This window comes from Chinchilla lanigera, unplaced genomic scaffold (genome assembly GCF_000276665.1).
Source record: "Chinchilla lanigera isolate Chin_1 unplaced genomic scaffold, ChiLan1.0 scaffold00002, whole genome shotgun sequence".
Taxonomy (NCBI): domain Eukaryota; kingdom Metazoa; phylum Chordata; class Mammalia; order Rodentia; family Chinchillidae; genus Chinchilla; species Chinchilla lanigera.
In genome coordinates this window covers 47,420,904-47,443,485 of record NW_004955403.1, presented here as the reverse complement: position 1 = coordinate 47,443,485, position 22,582 = coordinate 47,420,904, and the positions used below count along the sequence as shown (strand labels likewise).

Below are 22,582 nucleotides of genomic sequence, written 5' to 3'. Positions count from 1 at the left end.
TGTAGCACACTCTGGGGCCAATAAAAACGGATAAGGCCTTGGTTGCTGTAAACACTGTGGCCACAGGATGGCGCTCAAGTCCTGCACTTCATCCAGAAAAGCCTAAATTTGCTTCCAGTTGAGAAAATCTGGCCCTGCTACTTGAGCCCCTTACTAAGGCTGCACATTTAAGAACTAAAGTGCGTGCATTCCCCTGGATTTGGGAATCTTCTCCTTTGCTCCTAGTAACAGAGTATAGGTCACAGTACCTTGGATGCCACAGAAAAGTAGGCTGCGGAGTGTGCAATGGCAAAGAAAAACTTTGTGGCCTGGAAATCTCACAAGCTGAGCCAATCAAGCTTGGAGAAGAACACAAAGGCTGGCTGAGCTGGGGAAACCTGCTTCCTGTCACTGGCTAACTGGACTCCTAGTGTGAGGAGCGGCTTGTGGATGGCTCACAAATACGATTTTTAGAAAGGGAGTATCTGAAATTGAGGAAGAGAGATTATGTAGTTGGTACTAATATGGAATCCCCCACTTGGAAATGTAGAGGAGAAAGGCAACTGGGCACTATGCAAAGCTTAGCAGTCCTTTGGCTGGGGCTGTGCTTTGGAAAGATGACTCTAGGTTTGTGTTTTGTAGTAACATTTGTTTCTCAATTTTATTTAGTATACAAGGAGATTTTTCTGGAAATGCCTTTTGTGTAGTTTTGCTTCTATTTTTCATTTTTAAAAACAGCTTGCAGGAGAGACACACTAGCATGAGATCACCATGGTGGGGCCACAGAAGGAAGGTAGACAAGATAGCCTGTACAGAAAAAAGGTATTCAAGACAGCAGAAAAGATTGCAGCATTTTCAAGATGCAGTCGTTTCTCATCTAAAGATGGAGGTGTGCTCTGAGAGGTGTGCTGTGAGGTGATTTCATCATTGTGCATCATATAGTGCATTTACAACTAAGACAGCTAAGACATCACCAGGCAAAATGATATGTTGGGATGACTGTCACATACATGGCCCATCTTTGATGGAGAGGTCATGATATAGCCCATGAATGTGCTCAAAGAGTTGTTCATTTTTCTTCTACCAAGTTCAGTGTAGTCAATTGGCACCAAATTTTCACACTTTGCTTCTCTCTCTCCCAGATTGTTCTCAGCTGTTTATAAGCCTTCTTAGCTGCCCCTTACTCTGATTTCCCATTGTTCTGCTCTATCCATTGGCGTTTATGGTACTTAAGACAATAATAGGCCTGTTTTACTTGAAGATGGGACAGGTAGCTCTTTTTCCTGCAGCTTTATTTTTTCTTGCTTCTTCCCTATAGATGATTCCCTTTGCTCTAAAACAAATCTAGTCTTAGTCCATAGGAGAACAGGTCTTACAGTTTTGCTTTTTAGTTTTTTGACCATTCTTCACCATTCTGATTGAAGCTTAATAATCTAGCTTCTTAATTTTTTCTGTAGTCTAATTACAAGGGGCTTATAAACATCTACAGCACTTAAAGCCTGGAACATATTACCTATAATCTGTGGATTTATTTCTTACAATTTCCATAAAGTATTTTATGTGTGACAACTATTACCTTCAAGTGAAACCTCCAGGGGAAAAAATATTCTTTACATATTTTGTATATTCCTTACTTAGTAAAATGCTGGGTATATAGCATTGTCTCAATCAGGTTTAACAGTGGAATACACCTATTAATTTATTTAGTTGAAACTTTAATACATGTGATTTCTCAACCACTGAAGTCAGGTAAATTGGTTTACCCTTGTCTGGGCTCAATTTTTTTCTAATTGATCATATTTTAAATTTATGTTCATTTTTATTAAACTTATTGGTACAATTTAGATATGCATAAATGATCATATTCATCATAGGAAATTTGTACCTGTAAATTTGTTCCCCTAATCTCCTCCCCTTCTTTCAACCCCCTAGCAGTAAATGCCTGGTGTCAGGTGATTTGGTTAAGAAGCCATCAGATTCCTGGTCCCGGAGAAAAACCAAAAAAAAAAAAAAAAAAAAAAAAGAAGCCATCAGAATCTTTAGAAGGTAAATTACTGAACATTGTCTATGGACACTTGGGCTTTGAGCTCATGTGTGCTTTTAGACACCATTCTGGATTCTCTTGGGATTTATGACATAGTGTACACATCAATAAATAAAATGCCTTCTGATTGTATTAGTATGCAGACTCCATCCATCTCCAGAGCTAATCTCATCAGAATAAAAGGTAGAATAGCAAATGCTGTGGCTTTAGAACCTGATTCATGATTTAGAATTCTATGTTTGTCATAAATTTTCTATAGAAACTTAGGTACATCACTAAACAACTTCTTTGACCACACCTTAAAATAAAACAATATATTTCACACCTGTCTTTTCATTTCATTGACTACTAAGCTAGATAAAAGAAGTGAAAGTACTTTGAAAACACACTTATGCATTTGAAAGAAATGTATGGTGGCTGTTTACTTTTTGTTTTGGAAGGAAGCAGGATTGTGCCCATGAAAAGTAACTCCTAGATAATACAAAACACATCATACATCACTGTTACATCATATGTACATTGCCAGACATCCAAGGCAAACTATTCAAATGCTTGGTCTAGCAACACGCCACTCTGGAGGGTCTCAAAAGTAGTATTCAGTTCTTTATCTTACCAATGACTTACATTTTTCTGAGTAACTTTATGACCCCTGCTAAATTCAGTAGAAAGCATTTAAGTTAAACTTTTTTGTTTGTAAATATGTATATTTGATCACATCAGAGAAACTGTGGGTATTTGGGATTATGTGTTTGATTTACTTCACTTAAGTTCTGTTCTCAATCTGTACTCATGTACCTAGAAATGCTTGATTCTAATTTTTATGACATGGTTATACTCCATTTTATATAAATACATTTTTCTTATCCATCATTTCAAAAATATTTTCGTATATATGCTAATGTTTTTCACTTATGCTGATGGTTTATCTTAGTTCATTGAAAACAAAGTTTTATCTTAGTATCATTTTGTTTCTTTTTTTGTAAGACTCTTTGGTTTATGTCTTGTACTCTGAGTAACTACTCTGAGGATAATGATTGATACACAGTGTTTTAACTATTGTTATTCTCTTATTATTTTTATGAAATGTTGCCTTTGTTTTCATTTGTAAATGCTTTTATTTAAGAATCCCCACACTTGGGAGGCTGAGGTAGGAGGATTGCTGTGAGTTCAAGGCAAGCCTGGACTACACACTGTCTTCAAGGCTAGCCTGAAGAGCAAGACCTTGTCTCAAAACAAAAATGTCAATTTTTCACGGGCTTTAAAATTGCCCAAATCTGTAAGTCAGCTTTCTAGAAAAGCTATATTTTCATGTCAAATTACAGATCATGAATTGTTTCAAAGTTAAAATTTGTATAACAGGACAGTTTAATTAGGCAAGAACTTGAGAATGAGACTTTAAAATCACTCAGGAGTGAGTGTCACTTGCGATCCAATTCTTCATATCCCCTAGCTCTAAGGCTTGGATGCCAAGAGGAATTGCAAAGGGCTTTTCCTGCTCTGTCCCCTGTCCTACCTACCCACCCATACCTAATACTATGTCAAGTGTCTAATACTGATGCAGAATATTATTTAAGGTGGACGATAACCAGGACCTTGACCCTAAAAAGAATTTCAGAAATGTTTAATTTTGATAGCAACCACACAGCAAATTGAAAAGTTGTAGTTTTATTGATAGTATGGCTTATTAAATCAATAGAGGGACAAAGCCTCCTTGTCTGGCTCAATAAAAATGTAAGCAACTTTCCTTCTTTCTATCTGATAGTGAAAGATATGTGCAAAGGATCATATTTGATAAAATGAGAAATGTTTCTCATTTTATCATCTGATAGTGAATATACTTTCTATCTGATAGTGAAAGATATGTGCAAAGGATCATATTTGATAAAATGAGAAATGTTTCTCATTTTATCATCTGATAGTGAATATACTTTCTATCTGATAGTGAAAGATATGTGCAAAGGATCATATTTGATAAAATGAGAAATGTTTACATTTAATGGATCTTCATGTGCACTGGAAAAGCAGAACACTTACAAGGGCAAGGCATGGAGAACGTAAAGCTTCCCACATGAGGTTCTCCTAGGTTGTGCTAATAAAATGAATGTAGAGTTATGGTACAAGTCACTTGTAATTTATGATTTTGGATTAACTCTGAATACCTCAGCCATGCATTCTGGGGTACTTTAATCAAAGGCTAATTTTTTTTCAGTTCTCTAAAGGACAGAACCAAGCCAAAGTTTCATGCTCCTTAGAAACACATTGGTGATTAGCTCTAACTACATAGGCAACTTCTCAAAGTACATCTGCTTAACAGTTGGCTGGTACAAATATTAGAGAGGAAAAAGACAAGTGAAAAACATCTATTGCTATCTACAGGGTTTCTTTCCTGCACCCCCATAGATGCCAAAATCCTTCGATGCTTCGGTCCCTTATATAAAATGGTACAATATTGGCATATAACCTACACACATTCTCCTCTACACTCTAAATTATTTCTAGGTTACTTCTAATTTCTAATACAAAAAAGATGCTGTGAAAAGTAGCTGTAGTGCTGATTTTTAAAGAAAATAATGACAAGACAAAAGTCCCTGTGTTTAGTACAGAGGTGATTCTTTTGAATCAGTGGTTGATTGAATGCATGGATACAGAAACCAAGATATGGAGAAATTCCTGGGTCTGGCGTGGTTAGAGCTCTTGAGTCTTGCAAAGTGGCTTCTCAGTGAAGTAGACTGTGATTCATTTTCTGATTAAGAGAAAAATATTAAAAACCATAATTATTATAGATTACAAAATAGTCTGTAATAAAATGGCAGTTTATAGAATTTAAATAGTACTAACAACCCTACTGAGAAACAACATAATCACTTCATTTTATGGGTGAGGAAACAAATGAAGTAACAGCTCAAGTCCCCACCATTAGTTTTTGGTAGAATTAAGGCAAGAACTCAGAGCTCTGAGTCCAAGTTCACTTTTATCTCCTTTACACTAAGTGGCCCATAGTACACAGGAAGTGCCACGCCACGGTTCAACCAAGCCCTGGAGAGTTTAAAAGGATTTCTTTTTTCCTTTTTCTTCTTTTCTTTTCTCTTATTTTTCTTCTTTTTATCTTAATATGCTATGCAGGGTGAAATTTCTAAACTCCTTGAGAATTAACACACACGGTGGTTCACACAGGTGGTATTAAATGATAGCTGATAAATGGATGAGGGATGGTCCTTATCTTTCAATTCTTCCTGAGGAATTGACAGTCAGTGGTGTTTTGAGTCAACTATGATCTTTATGGTTTCATTTCCAGAGAAGATTTAGAAAAAGAGTAAAGAACAATCTTTCCACATGTTTAATGAATCTTTTCCATACATAAGAAGAATTTTATTACTTTGCTGACACTTTTATAGAGAGACTATTTTCCACTAGCCAACTAACAAACTCTGAGCCCTTCAGTTCTCAAGCCCAAATGACAGAAATGTGTAAGACATAAAAAGAATACTTGGATTATAACTCATTGAGACACTTTTTTAAAAAATTGAATGACTGTCTTTTTTATTTTAAAGAGAAAAACTAACAAAACAATAATGAAGACAAAAACAAAACAACACAAAATCTTAAAACATGTTCTTCAATGCTATTAATTTTCTGTCTTGCAAATGAGAACTCAACTTTTAATCAGGAATAAAATGTTCTGATTGATCAAGCTTATTTTTTACAAAAAAAAAAATTACCCTTTTCTTCTTTTCATCTTAGCTAGTATTAAACTCATCATCCAACAGGAAACTATATTATTTCTGTGCAGATCCCAGCAGTCATAATCTCACAAACGTCAAAGAAACCCCTCTTCTCTTCGTGTTGTAGACACACAACCTGACTGATCTATGTCTATACTTAGTTTTTCTTCTCAAAATTGAATCAGTTTCAAAAACAAAATGAACTGCTTCTCCAGGTATTATAGACCTCCGTGGGGCATCTTTCTCAAATCTGAAATAACACTGGGAAAATATTCAGGAACACAGAGAAGAAAGGTCTCACGTGGTGCGGCTGGCAGTGCCTTCTCGGCAGCCTGGTCCACTTCTAAATTTGCAGGTAACGGCGACACAGCAAGGATCAGCGCATTTCTTCAAAGTACACACACAACAGGGAGAATAAGTTCAACAGTTTATTCCTATTGGCCAGGCTCATAGGATTTAGGTATAAGATGGCAGGGGAGTTTCACTGTTTAAACTAAATTACTCTTACACCAATCCCAGTGGAAATGACTAAGAAAAGTTGCTAATAAGGATAAAAAGTCATAAACAACACAAACTACCTCTTCAAAACTCATAGAATTATCTAAGAAAGTCCCCAAATAAATTTGGTCTGGGAGTGTATATAAATTACTGAAAAGCTTCAAGGAACTATGCTTCCATAGCATTCAACCACTCTAAAAACAGTGACAAAAGGGCTGGGGATTTAGCTCAGCGACAAAAGCGCCTGCCTGGCAAGTGCAAGGTCGTGAGTTTGGTTCCCGGTACTGGAGAAAAACCAAAAAATAAAAAAATTTTTAAAAATTAAAAAAAAATAAATAAAAACAGTGACAAAATTTAACCCCCACAGTATTTTACCAAATATACATAAATTGGTAGTGAGCTAAACAATCTCACACACACACACACACACAAGTTCTCAGATGAATATAAATGCAAAAATTTGAATACAATGTTAGCAAAACACTGGCTTATTAAAATAATAACTTTTCTAAATCTGTGTGCATTTTGTTCATAAAAAGTGCAAGAGCAATGCAACGCTAATGAACAAAGTTATACCAGCCACTGTGGTAAGAGACAGAGAGGAGAAAATAACTAGTATTATTGTGATAAAGATTAACAGTTGATAATTTAAGCAGACATTGTTAAATTATTTAAGCATTATTTGTAATTTATGTAAAAGGTGAGATCTATTCATAGTCCATATTGTTTGGGGAATTTAACAAATACTATGAGATATAAAAAAAAGTATGAAAACATAATGAAAAAATATAAATCATGTTTTCACTATTTGTGTTGTATACAAACCTTTATTTGGAAAATAAGAGGATCAACTCTTAAAATATATTTTGTGTGTCATCAAGGTAAGTATTTAAGATAATAATAATAATAAAAATTAATCATAATAATAAATACAGAGCATCAACATTAGTAAGCAAGTAGTCTATCATTAAACTGTACCCCAGCCCCAACTACTTTTTGGATAAGGAAACAGTTACTTTAAAATATAGATGTCCATAAGCCTGAACTTACTAATTTTCATCAATTATGTAAAACGAAAACTAGATATTGAAATAATATGAGTTGATTGATATATTTCAAGGAAACAAGATACTGTGTATTATATAGACAGTAGCTCCTCTTCTTGTTGGTCTCCTCGCCTGCATCTCCTGTCTGCACACTGAAAATGTGCTATTCATCTACGAAGCTAAAAACACTTGTGATTTATGAACTTCAGTTTGCTTCTACTTAAGAAAACATGGAAATGGGGATTAGTCAGAATGAGATCAATATAACTCTAATTTAATTTAAAAGGCCAAATTATTTGTAAAATTCCATACTTTATTACAATTAGCAGGATGTTTGTAATATCCCTCAACAAATGTTTAAGTCATATCCAACTCTATTCTAATGCAATGTAACAGTTAAAAATTTTGAAATAAATAAACTGAAATGTAGGGGGATTATCTGTCTTCCACACAGTAATAAAGGCATTTGAAGTACTGGATAAATCTCGGGTTTCATTTTGCTACAAATTACTAGCTTTCATCCTTGGAGTCAGTTACTTGGTTACCAGTTACTTTTCTGAGCTCTACATCTCTAAATTAGGAAGACAGTAATATTTACTGGGTAGATTTGTTTTAACAAAGGATATAGGATCTAGAGCATTAAAAATACTTTGAAGATTGTCTAACACGTATAGTCTCTTCAAATGACATTTTTTGTCTTTAAAACGAAGATTGCTAAGAAAGTAGAATGCTTAGAAAATTAATATGAGATTGCTGGTGAATATTCTATCAGAGACATTCATTAGATTATATGGGTGCCCTGATATTTTATAAATGTTAACAGAATTATAGTAGTTATTTTAAATGTTGTACATTAATAATTCATTTTCTAAAAGTTTATGTGTTTTCTCTTTTGGTTTTACATCCTTTGATTAATTTACTTCTGAGTTTGATGAGAAAAGGAAAATTCTCTCTGCAGTGAGATCTATAATCGCTACTGCTTAATAAATGACTGAGTGACATTACAGAATTAAGCAATTTCTAACTAACATGCTGTGGTTAATGAGTTACTTCTTTACATTCAACTTCGTACAATCATATCATAATCATATCCTGGCTTTTGAAAGATGACTAAAATCACTAGCAAAACACAAATACCAATCTACTTTTCAACTTTTGTTCAAGTTTATCTTTGAAAGAATTTCCAGAAAAAACGTTTAAAAGGAAGAGAAAAAATAAAGAAAATTAGAACTGCATATTTTGCTGCCCCTGTAACTGTCCAATAAAAGTGTAAACCACATCCGTCCTCATACCTTAGGAGAGCCACAGTCACAGTCTTCTCCTGTTTCCAGAAGGTGGTTCCCACACATGGGTTTTGTTATTACATTTTTAGGACTAGGTGGTTGTAGCAGGCACTTCGGTTTTTTAGATAGAAGATATTTTTGAAAATGTGAGCGGCAGGTGGTACTAAAATCCTTTGGGAATTTTGAACTACAACCAGAAAAACAATTAGAAATAATATGGTATGCAATAAAGTAGTTTCTGCATGAGAACTGAACAGGAGAATTGAACTTATCTCATTGCATTACCCAATTCAGCGGAGATTCCAAATTCAGTAAATGTTTATGCCCATGCTATGTTACACATAGTGGGTGGTAGCTCACGCACACTATTCTAACGGAAATCTTTTTCCTACACACACAAAAGCAAAGCTGGGAGCTCTTAAATCCCCATGTGGTATGATCACTGACATACAGTATAATAATAATCAGTGTAATAATAATCTACTTCTTATCATCCACTCATCTGGAACTGAAGAATAAGTAGTGAAGAGACACAACAATGACCCAGTGGAATGGAATGATGGTGAACTTCTAGGGTACACAGAAATATTTTTCATCTTATTTGTGAGCACCTAAAGAACAAATATGGGTAGTTATGAAGCATGGTTTTCTTAAATATTTTAATGGTTTTAGCAACCATGATTTCACTTTAAGTTCAAATAATTTTAAGTTAAAATAATATGGTGGTTGCCATGGTTATAAACTTTACCCTGGAATGTTTGGGCACCTCAGAGAAGGAGCCCTGATATGTGGTACAAATCTATATAAAGGGAGACCGGAAGCTGAACTAGTGGGCTATGTACTATTGGGGGGAAATACCCATCACACATAGACACAGTGCATCTAGATTCTTTTAGATTTGGGAAGTATCTTCTAAAATTTAGGGTGACAGGATTTTACCTCAGATATTGACTCATCACACAGCTGCCAGAGGGACACTGGGTGGTGTATGGAATGTCAAGCATACCGAGGACATGGCCCAACTCGTGGGACATCAGTGCTACAAGAGCCACGCTATCTTTATGTTTACCCTAGAAAATAGAAAGACAGGTTACATCTTATTTATGAAACGAAACATGTTTTGTTCTGTGTTGTAAATGTACGATATTTAAACAGAATAGCTTGAGCAATGCAAATGCGTCATAAAGTTTCTTTCCTTGAAATTGCTTTCTGGTTAGTGTTGAATGAACACTTGGGATGGTTAGGTCCCATGAATGCAGTCGTCAAATCTGTGCTCAGTAATCGTTGAGTTCATAGACACTAACTACTCAGTAAACAATGGCTAAATTAACTTCATTCCTCTTGGAAAGTAATAATAGTTTAATATGGACTGGGAGGTCTATAAACACCATTATGATGCCTCTGATATTAGCAGGGCGTGGCTATGTGACACCTACCTGTACTTGTCTTTCTTATTTGAGTTCTTCAATCACAGATAACTAATTTATCTATGCCAGGGAGGACACCTAGATCTCCCCTGTTTCAATATTCCTGCTGTTATCCCTTTACACCAAGTAAAGCTTGAAGTCTTTAGACAGGGCTGATGTTTCAAAATTCAGGGAATTCTCAGTGCAATAACCTACTAGTACTTTCATTTCTGCTTTTACTTATTCACTCAGAAAATGCTCATTATGTTTACTCTCTGCAAAGCACAGATTCATTTTACTTACATATTCATATTCCTCTCTGCACAAAGCGCACATTCATCCTCCTACAGATATAGAGTCAGAGTGAGCCTTAGAATAAGTTTACAGACCTCAACGACAGAAACCGAAGCTGGGGAGCACAAGGAATTCGGGGCTGCCATTCCTGCACGCCGATTGTTGAAGCTGATTCCACTGTGTGAAAGGTATAGAGACCGTCCCAGTCAGAGCCTTTGGAACCATTACCTTTCCCAGTGATGTAATAGATTTCCTCTGTTACCCTGGCATTTTCATGTCCTGTGGTCCCCCAAATGGTTCTTACTGTCTCATTCCATTATAATGACCACAGATGGTTTTCTCACACCCAAGAGCCCATGCCATTTATCTCACAGGGACCTCTAAATTTCCCACAAGGGAGCCACTTGTAGTAGAATATCAAGCACTTTAACAACTGATTGTGGTGATATGAATGAGCAGACATCCCTGCCAAAGAACGTTGTGGTAACTCTCAGCTCTACCGATGCATATCTGACATGTCCAGCACAGGCTCACCTGAGAAGCTGAGCATGATCATGGATCTTCTTTTTCCCCCAGGTAGAACTGTGCCACTTCAGGAAATTCTCATATGTGTTGAATATGTTGGGTTCCACCTTGATCTTATCACCGTCAGACCAGACTTCCATACCTACCAAGGCCACTTGAATATCTATAGTGTTATACATCTGTGGAAAGAGCATTTTTCTTCATGAAAAAGTGCAGGATTCCTTAGTGTTTGGAGCTTTTGTTGATCACATATGATGGATAAAGGGATAGACCGTGAGTGATGAATAATTTTTATTCTGGAAATAGAAATCCTAGATGTCTGTTATGGTTGATATATTGTGTCAATTTGAATGTAGAAGCTTAACTAAGCAACTCAGCAGTTCTACATCCTGGGATGAAAAAGACATGCTGTTTCCCTTCTAGGATGTTGCTCATTGTGTCAACTTGAGAAGTTTAGAAGGTTAACTATGTGACTCAGCAGGGAGCCAGGGTGCTTACTTTGTATCCATCCTGAGCCTGTGCAAGAGCAGGGCATGGAGATTATATGAGTGCTGCATGCCCCCTCGGGGGTATCCTGCTTAAAATATAAGGGAGGAGAAGAGGGTTTTTCTCCCCCTTGTGCTTCTGCTGCTTTTGCAGTTTTCTGCAGCCATGAACTGTTGCCCTCTGCCTGGGAGCCAGCCTAGTATGGATTAAAACCTCCACAAACTGTGAGCTAAATAAACCTTTCCTTCCTTCATTTTGGGCACTGAGTATTTTGTCTCAACAAGAGAAAATTAATCAAGACATTGTATTTGTTACAGTGTGTGTAATTTTTACCTTGATGTTGATCTTTTTTTTTTTTTGGTATAAATTTCCCAAAACTACTGTCCTTAAGGCATTGTGACACTCTTAGCCCCTTGTTGTGAGGTCACAAGGAAGCCCCAAGCTCCTATGTGGAAACTCATGCTTCCATGACAAATATCTTACCACATTGAGTAGGTTCATCACATTAAACAGAAGGTTTCTCATCACAGTGAGATTCCCATTATACATCTTGTACTGTGAAATGCAAAACACAGAGCAAAATTAAAATAGCAGGTTAAAGTGAAAAAACTTTAATAGGGTGCAGGACTTCACATTTACAGAAAAGTTGCTCATTTTAATATAATTAACATCCCTTCATTCCATGACTATCCTATTGAAGACTTTGCTTCAACAAATTTTAACTCAAGTTTTTTGCTAAGAGAAAAATTGGCACTCATGAACTTTCAATGTTATTCATCTTTAAATTCAGTTAATTTAATTAATAATTTAAGTCATTTAAAAATAATTCAATATTAAAATTTAATTATGAAGCAGAATGTACTTCATAAAGTAAAAAAGTACTAAGAAAACAAATGTAGTATTTTTTCTCTGTACATCCAAATATAACTTGTAACTTATACATAGTTTTGTGCCTAGTTTATGTGTTAATGATATTTATATTAAAGATATATTTATATATTATCACAAAATATGAAAGAATTAATATTTTCACAATTTATTCTTTTTACTTTTGTGGTTATTGCCTAAGGCTCTGTAACATTATGGATATCACCAATATCTAAATACTTGGTGGCAGAGAGATATTAAAGTTCTCTGGAGTGAAGACTGATGTCAACAAGGCAGGTAACACCACCAAGAAAAACAGGTGGACCCAATACCTCTACACTATACAAGCTAATTGCTTGCTTTTGATTGAGAAATAAGCTTAAAAATTGAATAAACTCTCTAAGAAGCACACAAATTTCATACTCACAAAGGCATTATCCAGCACCAAAAAGAGATCAATATACTTCTGTCCCTGAAAAACGTCTCCTGGCTTTAACAGCAAAAAAGAATAGTGTTAACTTATGTCTTTACTGTGAAAGATTCAAAATCTTACAACAGATTTTTTTTCCCAGAAAGAGGTTAAATTGAAGAATAAGGAAAGAGCAAACTTTGCAGATACCAAGCATTGCTGAGCACTCCAATGTATCATGTGTCACTGCTGAGACAGCTGAAAACCTAGCTGTTGTAAAGATAGCCTCACCTTTACACTTTTGAGCGACCTGGACATTCTACGACGGCCTTGTTTCCTGCCAGATCTTCTCACACTGCACGTGAGATTTGCCCTGTCTGGTTCCTCCTGATTGTAGGTAAGGACAACATGTTCGCTCTTGTCAGCTCTTTGCAGAGGCCTGATCAGGTATCTTTGGCCATGATGTGTGAAGTAACCTCTGTGAGACAGAGAGACTTGTGCTTCAGGATTACTGTAATGCTCAGATTCTTAAGCACCTGCTCAGAATGGCTCGATACCTCTTCCCCCACCCAAATTGATACACACAGTTAACCCCTAACCCATCATGTAATTTAAGTTATAATCAGTATTTGTCAATATTGAAATGATGCCTATCTTATTTACCTAAAGAATGTGAAGAATTGCTGAAATGAAGCACTCCTACAGAATTTGGCATTTACACCATTAACTTGGTAGGTATTTCTTCAGCTTATGTATTCACTGAGCAAATTTTTCTCGGCAGATCCCAGGAATATAACGGGGAGTGGAGTAAAGGGATGCACAGGTGCCAAGAACTACAGAGAGGAGATCAAGGGACTAGTGGGTCACCCAGAGTAGCCAACTGGGACTAGCAGTGGCTTAAGGAATCTCCTTTTATACTAAAATAAGTCATTTAGAGAGACAACATGAATCCATAGGATGTAATATTACAAATTCAACAAAAAGCCATTGAAAATTATTTCCATAAGGTATTTTATGATATCGAAAAAACTTACAATGTCATACTCTGTATCAACAATATCGAAAAAATAATTAGATTTTTTTTCAGCTTTTATTTATGGGAAAGATATACTTGTCTATACATATAAAAGGCTGAAACACAATAAAGCATTAATAATATTAATTATTCAGAGGTAAAATTTTAGGGTAGCTGTTATTTTCTCATTTGCGCTTCCTCTTATTCCCTAGATTTTCTCTAATTGCCAAGAGTTACTTATTTAAACAGGAATATACACACATACCCTTAAAAAATTAAGTTTACCTGAGACAACTATCAAGTAGAATCTTTATTAAAATAAAACATGATTTCTTCAAAGAGAGTAGATGAACTCTGAAATGGATCCAGGCATTCTTACTTACATGTGTGGCTCTATACTTTGACAGCAACAGATTATGAAATGATTGTAATGGTGCTACTTTATTTCTCATCTTAACCTCATAACAAAATAATGTTTGACATTTAATAATTCTGATAGTGTCTCTCACCTCAACCCATCACAGGTGCTAATGCTGGCAATAGAATCCTTCTCATTCAGGATGTGACCTTCATAGTAACAGTGTTTCTGTAATTAAAAATATACATATACTTTAGAAATACATATTCACACATATGTAAGTATAGTTTACACACACACATGCATATACAAACTACAAGGGTGTGTGAATCACAGTAATGTGGAAAGCTGCCATCTTGAATGTGTACAAAAGTTTATGTCATGTCTTTGTCCTTACCACTTTCCAGAAACAAAAACAGGGAGAGCCTTGGAGATTTTCAGAATTGGTATCTGGGTTGTTTTTCACACACTAATTGCACTGAGATAAAGTCTAGGACTTAGCACATAAGTGGGCTTATGAGGTAGGTGTGTGTTGGAGCTGAGAAATAGCCAATCCCTTTGGGACTTACTATATTCTTGCAAAGTTTCAGGTTGTGGGGCCAACTTTCAAGAAGTTAGCTCCCCGTGTGAGTCTCAAAGGTCCACGTTAGTAAAATCAGGCTTCTATTTTTCAGACTAACTGATTCAATTCACCATTGTCATTGGACAGTTAGTGAAATCCCTCTACCAGATATAAGACCCTAGAATGTTTATCTACAACCAAAGATTTATACTTGCTTAGTGGCGCATAACATATTGGGGCCACATATGTGACATCATCTACAGAAGGTAATGAACAAACTCTGATTCAAAGTAAACAGACTTGCTGCAGACTTGGAAATCCATCATGTGTGCATGAGTGTGTCTTCTCTGGAAATCTCCTATCAGAAACATTTTCTCATGGAAGATTTGGGAAAGTACCATATTGAGACATATGAGTCATTAATATTTGAGCATGAATTAATTTACCAGATACTTTCCACTGAGGACAAATGTTAACAAAAATCCACATATCTAGAAATTGAGTGTTTTGATAAGAGGGGGGAATGAAGTGCTATTTTATAACAAAAGTATTGTGGGGTTTTTGTTTGTTTATAGTGTTGTGCATGTTTAGGGTACCGCTCAGGATACTTGTGCACGAGTATCTTAGTTTGGTAATATCTCCTGAATGAGCTTTTCTGTATTATTTCCTACTCTTTTCTAGTTCTCTGTGATTATTCCTCCACCTGGCTTTGGTGTATAAGATGGTGTCTTGACCAGATATAAACATATTCATTCAATAACTGACATTTCATTGCTGACCCTAAAAAAGCCTGAACATATCTTAAAGAAACAGTAAATAGTGTGACATGACCTTTCAATTACCTATAGCGGAAAATATTTCTAACCCCTGCATAAACCGATCTAAGGACAAGTGGACTTTGGGTTGTTTGTTACTCCTACCTGTTAAAAGCTGTAATTTCACACCTGTTGCCTCACAGGTAGTATGTGAGCACTTTGATTTCAAATAATATTTTTACACCATCCTTGGATCTATGCACTTTCTAAAGTCAATGATCGATCCTGGAAGAGTCACAGGGAATATTTAGATCCTACCGTGTTCTGAGAGCTCCTGGTTATTTCCTCTCCTCCAGGTGAATAATGTGTTTCAGTGTATTCTGGCCCCAGGACATGCCTGTAGAGAGCAGAAAGCGGCATTGTACACTCAAGATGCTGGCAAAGGCTCATTTACCTGAGGCATTCTGCACCCAAGGGAGTGTAATGCCTACAGTGAGAAAGAAGTTACATTTGGCCCTTGATTTCTTTCCAACACTGAAACTCATACCAAAGAATTAGTAATAATTAAATTGGGGAGGACAGAAATGCTCTCAAGTACTTTTCAGCTGCAGATTTTCTTTTTTTACTGACAAATGGGTCACTTTGGGATTCTTCTTTTTATTTTAAAGAGAAAAAAACAAACAAATACAGAATTTCAAAACAAGGTGATAGAAAACTAACAATGGTTATTATATTGTATATATCTTCAAAGTAATTGCTCAGATTACCAGATATAGGTATGCAGAATTGATCAAAAAATATAAGCATTAACTATTCCTTTCAAAGAACTAATACAAATTAGCAGTACAATTATCTTAGCTATTTTATGTATGTATATATATATATTTTTCACCTTTCTTCTTTTCTCTTTTACCACCCCAGTTTTCTTTCCTTTTGAGCAGTTTCTTTCCCTTTTACAATATCTATTGTACCTTTTGGATCTTATTTACTCTTTCAGTTTCTTACACTAGGGAGAAAATACAATGTTTACACATGTGGGTCTGATTTATTTCACTTATAAGTGTGGTCTCTAGTTGCATCCATTTACCTATAAAAGCCTCAAGTTTGTCTTTATTTATGGCTGAGTAATAGTCCATTGTATAAAAATACCACATCTTTTTTATTCATTCCTCAGTTTTTGTGCATTTGGATTGTTTCCAAGATTTAGCTACTACAAATTGTGCTACTATAAACATGGGTGCACATATATCACTGTAGTATGATGGTTTCAATTTTTCTGGAAAAATACCCAGGAGGGGAACAGCTGGGTTGAACGGAACCTCTAATCTTAGTGTTTTGAGAAATCTCCACACTGATTTCTACGGTGGTTGTAACAATCTACACTCCTACCCCTTTGGGATTCTTCACACCAACTACACAACCTTCAGAAAATCTCTGGAGGATGCTAGGTCACAAGTTTATATCAAGAACCACTGTCTCCCAAAAGTAGTTTATTGAGTGTTATAGAAGTTAGTGGAGACGCATTCCCTGGAATGTATCTCAATTCTGCACACTCTAAATCTGCATTAGACATATGATCGTATAAAACAAATGGAAAACCGCATCAAAGGCTGGAGTTTATCAAGGTAAAAGTGATTTCAATAAACTGCAAAACATTCAAGGAAAAAAGTTATATATTCATGTAGCTTGCATGGTTTTACTCTTTGTAAATGATTCCCAAGGAAAGCATCAACATTCTTAGATAACGTCATCACAAATTAATATCATCTAAGGCTCGGTATGCCTCCAAGCATACTGACCAGAGTCTCCCAATTCTTTCTCCAATATCTGCTTAATATAATTCAATGCTTAGATCTGAGGAAGTACAACTTACTTGGCTTTGTGCAGGTGAAGAATGATTTCTTCTCCATTTAGTCTAATCAGATACTGAACTTCAGTATAAGTTCCCTGAAAAATTTGAATAGTATAATTATACCATATGACTTATATTTCTGAATATAATGTCCTACGTAGTACAAATTGGAACAATTATAAACATATAAGCTAATAACAGTTCTTTTATGTCTTTCAAATATCTAAAATAAAACACAACTTTCAGATTAAGAATTCCTTCCTAAAAGTACAGTTACATACTGATCATGCAGATTAAGCTAGCTCTAATATATAAGATGGGGAGTTACCATTTGTTCCAGCATGCAATACGCCACCATCCTGTGTACATAACTGATCACCAGCGGGAGAATTATAGGACACATGTTTTTCCTTTAAATGTAATTTTAAACTCTACTAAGAACTAAATAAGATGGAAGTTATAAAACGAGGGAAATGTTTGCAGCCACAGGACAGTAAAAAAGTCAATAATATTAACATATGAAAAATAATAATGTTGTTAACTACTGAGATAAAGTTGAATTCACCATTAAAGACAAATGACCTAGAAAGACAGAAAGCAATGAACCGGGAAAAGGGCTAAGGGTGAGGCAGAGAAGGGAGTTTGGAGAGTCCAAGACATAGCCCCATCCCCTACACATATTTGCCCTTCCGGGGATCCTTGTATCCCCCACAGATTCAATGAAATGTCCAAGTACCGCTTAACTGCAAACCCATTTTGAGGGATCACGTGATCTGTCCTGGAAAAAAAGGAGAAGTGCACATACGGGTATCAAAGCAACTATCCCGCGGGAACTGTGACATCACTTTAATTAGTAAAAAACACTCTGTTCTGTCCCCAGTTGACTGTAAAATCTACCGTGGTCCTTCACATTGCTTACCTCTTTAGCATGTTTCTCTGTCTGGTTGTTCTCAATCCCTCTTTTGTGTAAATTGTGTAGTATTTCAGGATAAACTCTTTCATGGCGGTTCAATTCAGGAGTTTGCTTTATGGCTATTGCTAGAGAAAGAAAGATAATATTGATAAAAAAATTCAAAAGTTTTTGTTTTGGTTTGGTTTGATTGTGTGTTTTGTTGAGAGAACATGAAAGACTAGTAAATTCCTGTCTGGAGAGCAAACATTAAGAACAGATTGATTTTCCTAACTCAATCTGCTCTCCTCTCTCTTCTTTTCTATCTCTCTCTCCTCCTCTCTCCGTATCTCTCTTTGTCTCTGTCTGTTTGTCTGTCTTTCTCACTCTGTCTCTCTCTGTCTGTCTATGTCTCTGTCTGTCTCTCTCCCTGTCTCTCTGTCTCTGTCTCCCTCTCTGTCTGTCTCTGTCTCTATCTCTGTCTGTCTGTCTCTCTGTGTCTGTCTGTCTCTGTCTCTCTTTCTCCATCTCTCCCTGTCTCTCTGTCTCTCTGTCTCTCTCTGTCTCTCACTCCCCTATACTACAGAGACATCCTAATGATGAAACAGTTCTTTGGATTATTTCTTGGTATGCAAGTTCTGGACCACCATGACCAGAAACAGAGGTTAAAAAGAGTGAGCCGGGAATTGTGGCAAGAGTAATCTAGTTTCTTCTTCCTCTACCATCCTCTTCAAAAAATATTGCTAAATCCTCTCGGGGCATCTGCTTTCCCTTCTTTATGTCTTGTTCTTGCTGTGGTACAAACCCTGACTAAGTACTCCAGATACCAAATCTTTTCCTAAGCAGGTAATATTCAGTGAGGCTAAAATGACTCAGTGATTTTCACCATTTGCCTGACAGTAAGCCATAGCCTTCTTTCTTTCGTTAGCCCTGTCCTTCAAGACTGGAGATCTCATAGGAAATGTTTTTATTGATCTCTCTTAGAGGAATTTTAAAGCAACAGAAAGCAAGTAGGAAAATTGTTTAAAGACAATCATTCTTAATGTGTTTGAAATTACATCACGTAGACAAGTGTCCTTTGCTTACAAATACTGGGAAAATAACCTATCTTGGAGTCAAAAGAGTGGTCTTGTATCCCAGGTAAACAGGCTGAGCAAAGTCACTTTTCCTTTATCTCTTTTATCATTGAAGAAAGAGATTGGTTTACAGCTTTAGTAAAACATAAAATTATTTAGCATCATTTTAGGAAAGTGGCAGCACACCTTTTCTTTTCTTTGTAATCATTCAATCATTTATATAAGATCACTCAGTATAAGGTCATGCATATGTTTCCCACTAAAGTGTCCGGGTTGGAGACATTTTCCTGCTCTCTGTGACATTCCAAGGCCTTGTTAGGACACCAAGCAGTTCTACCTCTGACACATAGGGAGAATCTGAAGGGAGACAGTAAAAGCTGCCAGAGTTCTGCTGCAGTGCTATCCCAAGAAGAATATTTCATGCAGAAAATTTAGAACTACATTTGTAAGTTTCCATTTTTCAAACGATAATATGAACCCATTACTTGGAACAGTCATAGACCTGAACTTAGAGTGAATTTTAGTAATATCTGGTCTCAATTTTAATGCTAGCTGTGCAATGCTGGGAAAGCCTTCAAAGCATTTGTTTACATCATTACTTGCTTTATTTGGATTCGAGGACATTTTCTAAGCATAGCTTACAATGTGATTCAGCCAAAGACCTTTGCAAGGTTTCTAAAGTAAAAATCATATTCAGTAGTGTCTCTTTAAGGAAAATAAATATCAAAGTTAAGAAAGCTCTAATGAAATTACAAGTCCTTACTTCTCAAAAATATTTCATTTCAGCAAAGGAGACCTTGAGTCAGTAGTATACGCTTACTTTAATTATAATGTCTTAAATCACTATGTCTGATTTTTAACATAATCAAAGCAAAATATGATGTAAAAGTGTTACATTCTTCTTGAGACAGTGAGAAACTGTCTCTGATGCTACTTTCAATATGAAAACTCAGATATTCATTCAACAAATATTTATTGAATGCTAACTTTTAGCTAGTCATGATTTGAGGTTGTTGAGTTAAATCAGTCAGTAAAATAGACTGTGATCCCTGTGTTTATAAAATTCACATTCTCTTTGTCTATCGGTTGATCTACCTTTCTTCCAGATAGATTGACGTATACATTCTATGTATTATAAAGCAAACTAACTACACATCGGATGGTAAGTACTATGGTGGTGAAATACCAGAACAAAGCGGAATGTGAATGCTGGGATGGAGGTGAATGGTGAGATTTTAAGTAGGATAGTGTAGTGTCATTTAGGACTATGTGTTTTAGAAAATAAAAAGAACTGGAATAGCTCAGTTCATGCTTTTGTGAGGCTCTGGATCCAATCTCCAGCAAAAAGAGCAACAAACAAATAAAACTTAAAAGAATAATAACAGAACTGGTAAGATTATTTTATGAGATACACACTTTAGAGACAGTCTTACTAAACTATTATTTAAATCACAGCCTTGAATATGGGTGCTTCTAAAGCACTCATTTTGAATAAAAGGCTCTGAAAAGCCTTTACTGAGCTGTATGTGTACATAGCATAATTACTTAAAATCATTCTAGTTTATCCCTTCTTTAGGTACAGTATTAGTGCTGAACAGTATAATAAACACATGAGAAATACAAAATCTAGAGCTAGTCTTATATACAACTTGTACACAGCATTATTAAGCAAATGATAACTTTGTAGTGAACTTTACATAAACCTTTAGGTACATACTTTACTTCTTCCGGCACAGGATTTACTACAAATTTGTCCACATTAGGAAACGTCAGATTCACATTACTTTTTACATGATTATCAGCATTGATCTTTGACTCTTAGGGACATATGCCATTTTCTCAAGGGTAATTCCTGCATTTATTAAATAATGTGAGCTTGTGCAGGCTGTGACTGAATTGTGCTTACCTTGAGTTTGAATGATGAAGCAGAGCACAGAAAGCAAGACCCAAGACATGTTGGTGACTGCAGACAGCTCAGAAGACTCGGGCAGCGTGAAGGCGTGGTCTCCCTGTCTGTTGGTTTTATCTTTTCCTACTTCTCTTTAGAAATTAAAAGAAAATAATAAGACCTCAAATTTTTTCTGTGAGATTGAAGATGTTTCTTAATGGTATTGGGAAATCACCAAGAAATAGCAGGGTTGACACCATGGCAACGTTCCTCATTTCTGAGAGGTATTTATGTCTGAGAACACTCCTCATTTTTGAGAGGTTTATGTCTGTGGTTACTCATTAAAACTCACATCTGGAGAGTGGCCTTGGATACTCTCAGAGTGGTGGGAATGTACAGACTTATACTGAGGTGCCATATGTGTATTTAAATATACAGTTCTATATCTGTACATTAAAAATATATCAGTATTCTATGCATACTATGAGAAACTGGCACAGAGAATGCACACTCAACAAAACAAATACCAAGCAAAGTCTTGCAAGGCAGAATACTGTAAATCTGACTTTCAGTCCCCTTGTGTGTAAAAAAGAAAATACTGATGTTAGGAATATCTCAGGCTCTTGAAAACTTGGTATGAAGTTCTACCTTCACACATACATATGCACACACAGGTAGAACTATAAAGAAATGTGTCAATATAAATAATTTTAAAATGTTAGCATTGACCAAAGTATACTACTTTGGTAGTATACTTTGTATAGTATACTCAAATATATTTGAGGTGTACTACAAGTTCTACTTATGATAAATAATATTTTTCAATTAGCAAAAATGATGCATTTTCAGTCATAAATGTGAAAAAGTATATTGAGGAATAAATGTTGATAACCCAATGACCCAACATCAAGCAATGACTTCCGTTACCATTTTGGCAATTTATTTTCATCTCTTTTTTATATATTGATAAAAAGAAAGAAAAAATGGAAAAAATTAATTTTACAATACAAAGGATTTGAGAATCTGATTTTTTTTGCATAGCATCATAGCATGAATATTTTTATAATATTGTATATTAAGACATTTTAATTATCTTAGAGTTTTGAATTTTTACAGATGCTATGGCTGTGTATAGTTCTTTGATTTCCAAGATAAGTTCTTAGAATCTGTATCATTTTGTTCAAAGTGTAAATAAATTTGAGGTTGATGGGATGATTGGCATAGTGCTTCTCAGAGAGTTATTCCTAAAATAAGCTTCTACATAAAGGATTTTCCCAATCTAAAAACCTACTCCCTCTAACAGATGAACTTAGTTTTTTAGTACTGTATTTGGGAAGTTCCTAGCACCTGCTTTCAAGTTCTGACATCACCTGAGTATATTTTTTGATAGAGTTTTCTGTGTAATTTTTCACTTCCTTTTTCACTTCCATTTTATCGTGAAGGGATGTTCAATTTTATAAATATTTTTTTATCTATGAAATTGATATAATTTGTTCATTTATTCTATGGATGTGGTGCAGAAGATAAGCATTATCAGTTACCATCATAATTTTAACAAAGTATAACATTAATTAATACAGTAACTTTATCACTAACTACTAAAAAATAAAACCAGGAATGTTTTAACA

At 35.4% G+C, this 22,582-nt stretch overlaps 1 protein-coding gene across 1 annotated transcript; it reads right to left on the bottom strand.

Annotated features, from left to right (window-relative positions):
- Positions 1-3,984: 3,984 nt before the first annotated feature.
- Positions 3,985-22,384, bottom strand: Adamdec1 (ADAM-like, decysin 1). Its single transcript, XM_005373906.2, has 15 exons — positions 22,302-22,384; positions 20,973-21,106; positions 18,021-18,139; positions 17,123-17,196; positions 15,568-15,646; positions 14,084-14,160; positions 12,851-13,037; positions 12,578-12,640; positions 11,767-11,838; positions 10,807-10,976; positions 10,368-10,449; positions 9,512-9,642; positions 8,582-8,759; positions 6,047-6,132; positions 3,985-4,766 (listed from the first exon to the last, which is right to left on the bottom strand). The coding sequence occupies exons 1-15, from the start codon at positions 22,382-22,384 to the stop codon at positions 4,760-4,762; spliced, it is 1,542 nt and encodes a 513-aa protein (XP_005373963.1). The 3' UTR covers positions 3,985-4,759.
- Positions 22,385-22,582: the final 198 nt, after the last annotated feature.

Coding starts and splice junctions, on each gene's coding strand:
- Adamdec1 (XM_005373906.2), bottom strand. CDS start 22,384: ATGGAAGTGAAAAAGGAAGTGAAAAATTACACAGAAAACTCTATCAAA. Junction 14,161..15,567: donor CCAGGAGCTCTCAGAACACG/GTAGGATCTAAA, acceptor TTTTAATTACAG/AAACACTGTTACTATGAAGG. Junction 9,643..10,367: donor CTTCGGTTTCTGTCGTTGAG/GTCTGTAAACTT, acceptor TCTATTTTCTAG/GGTAAACATAAAGATAGCGT.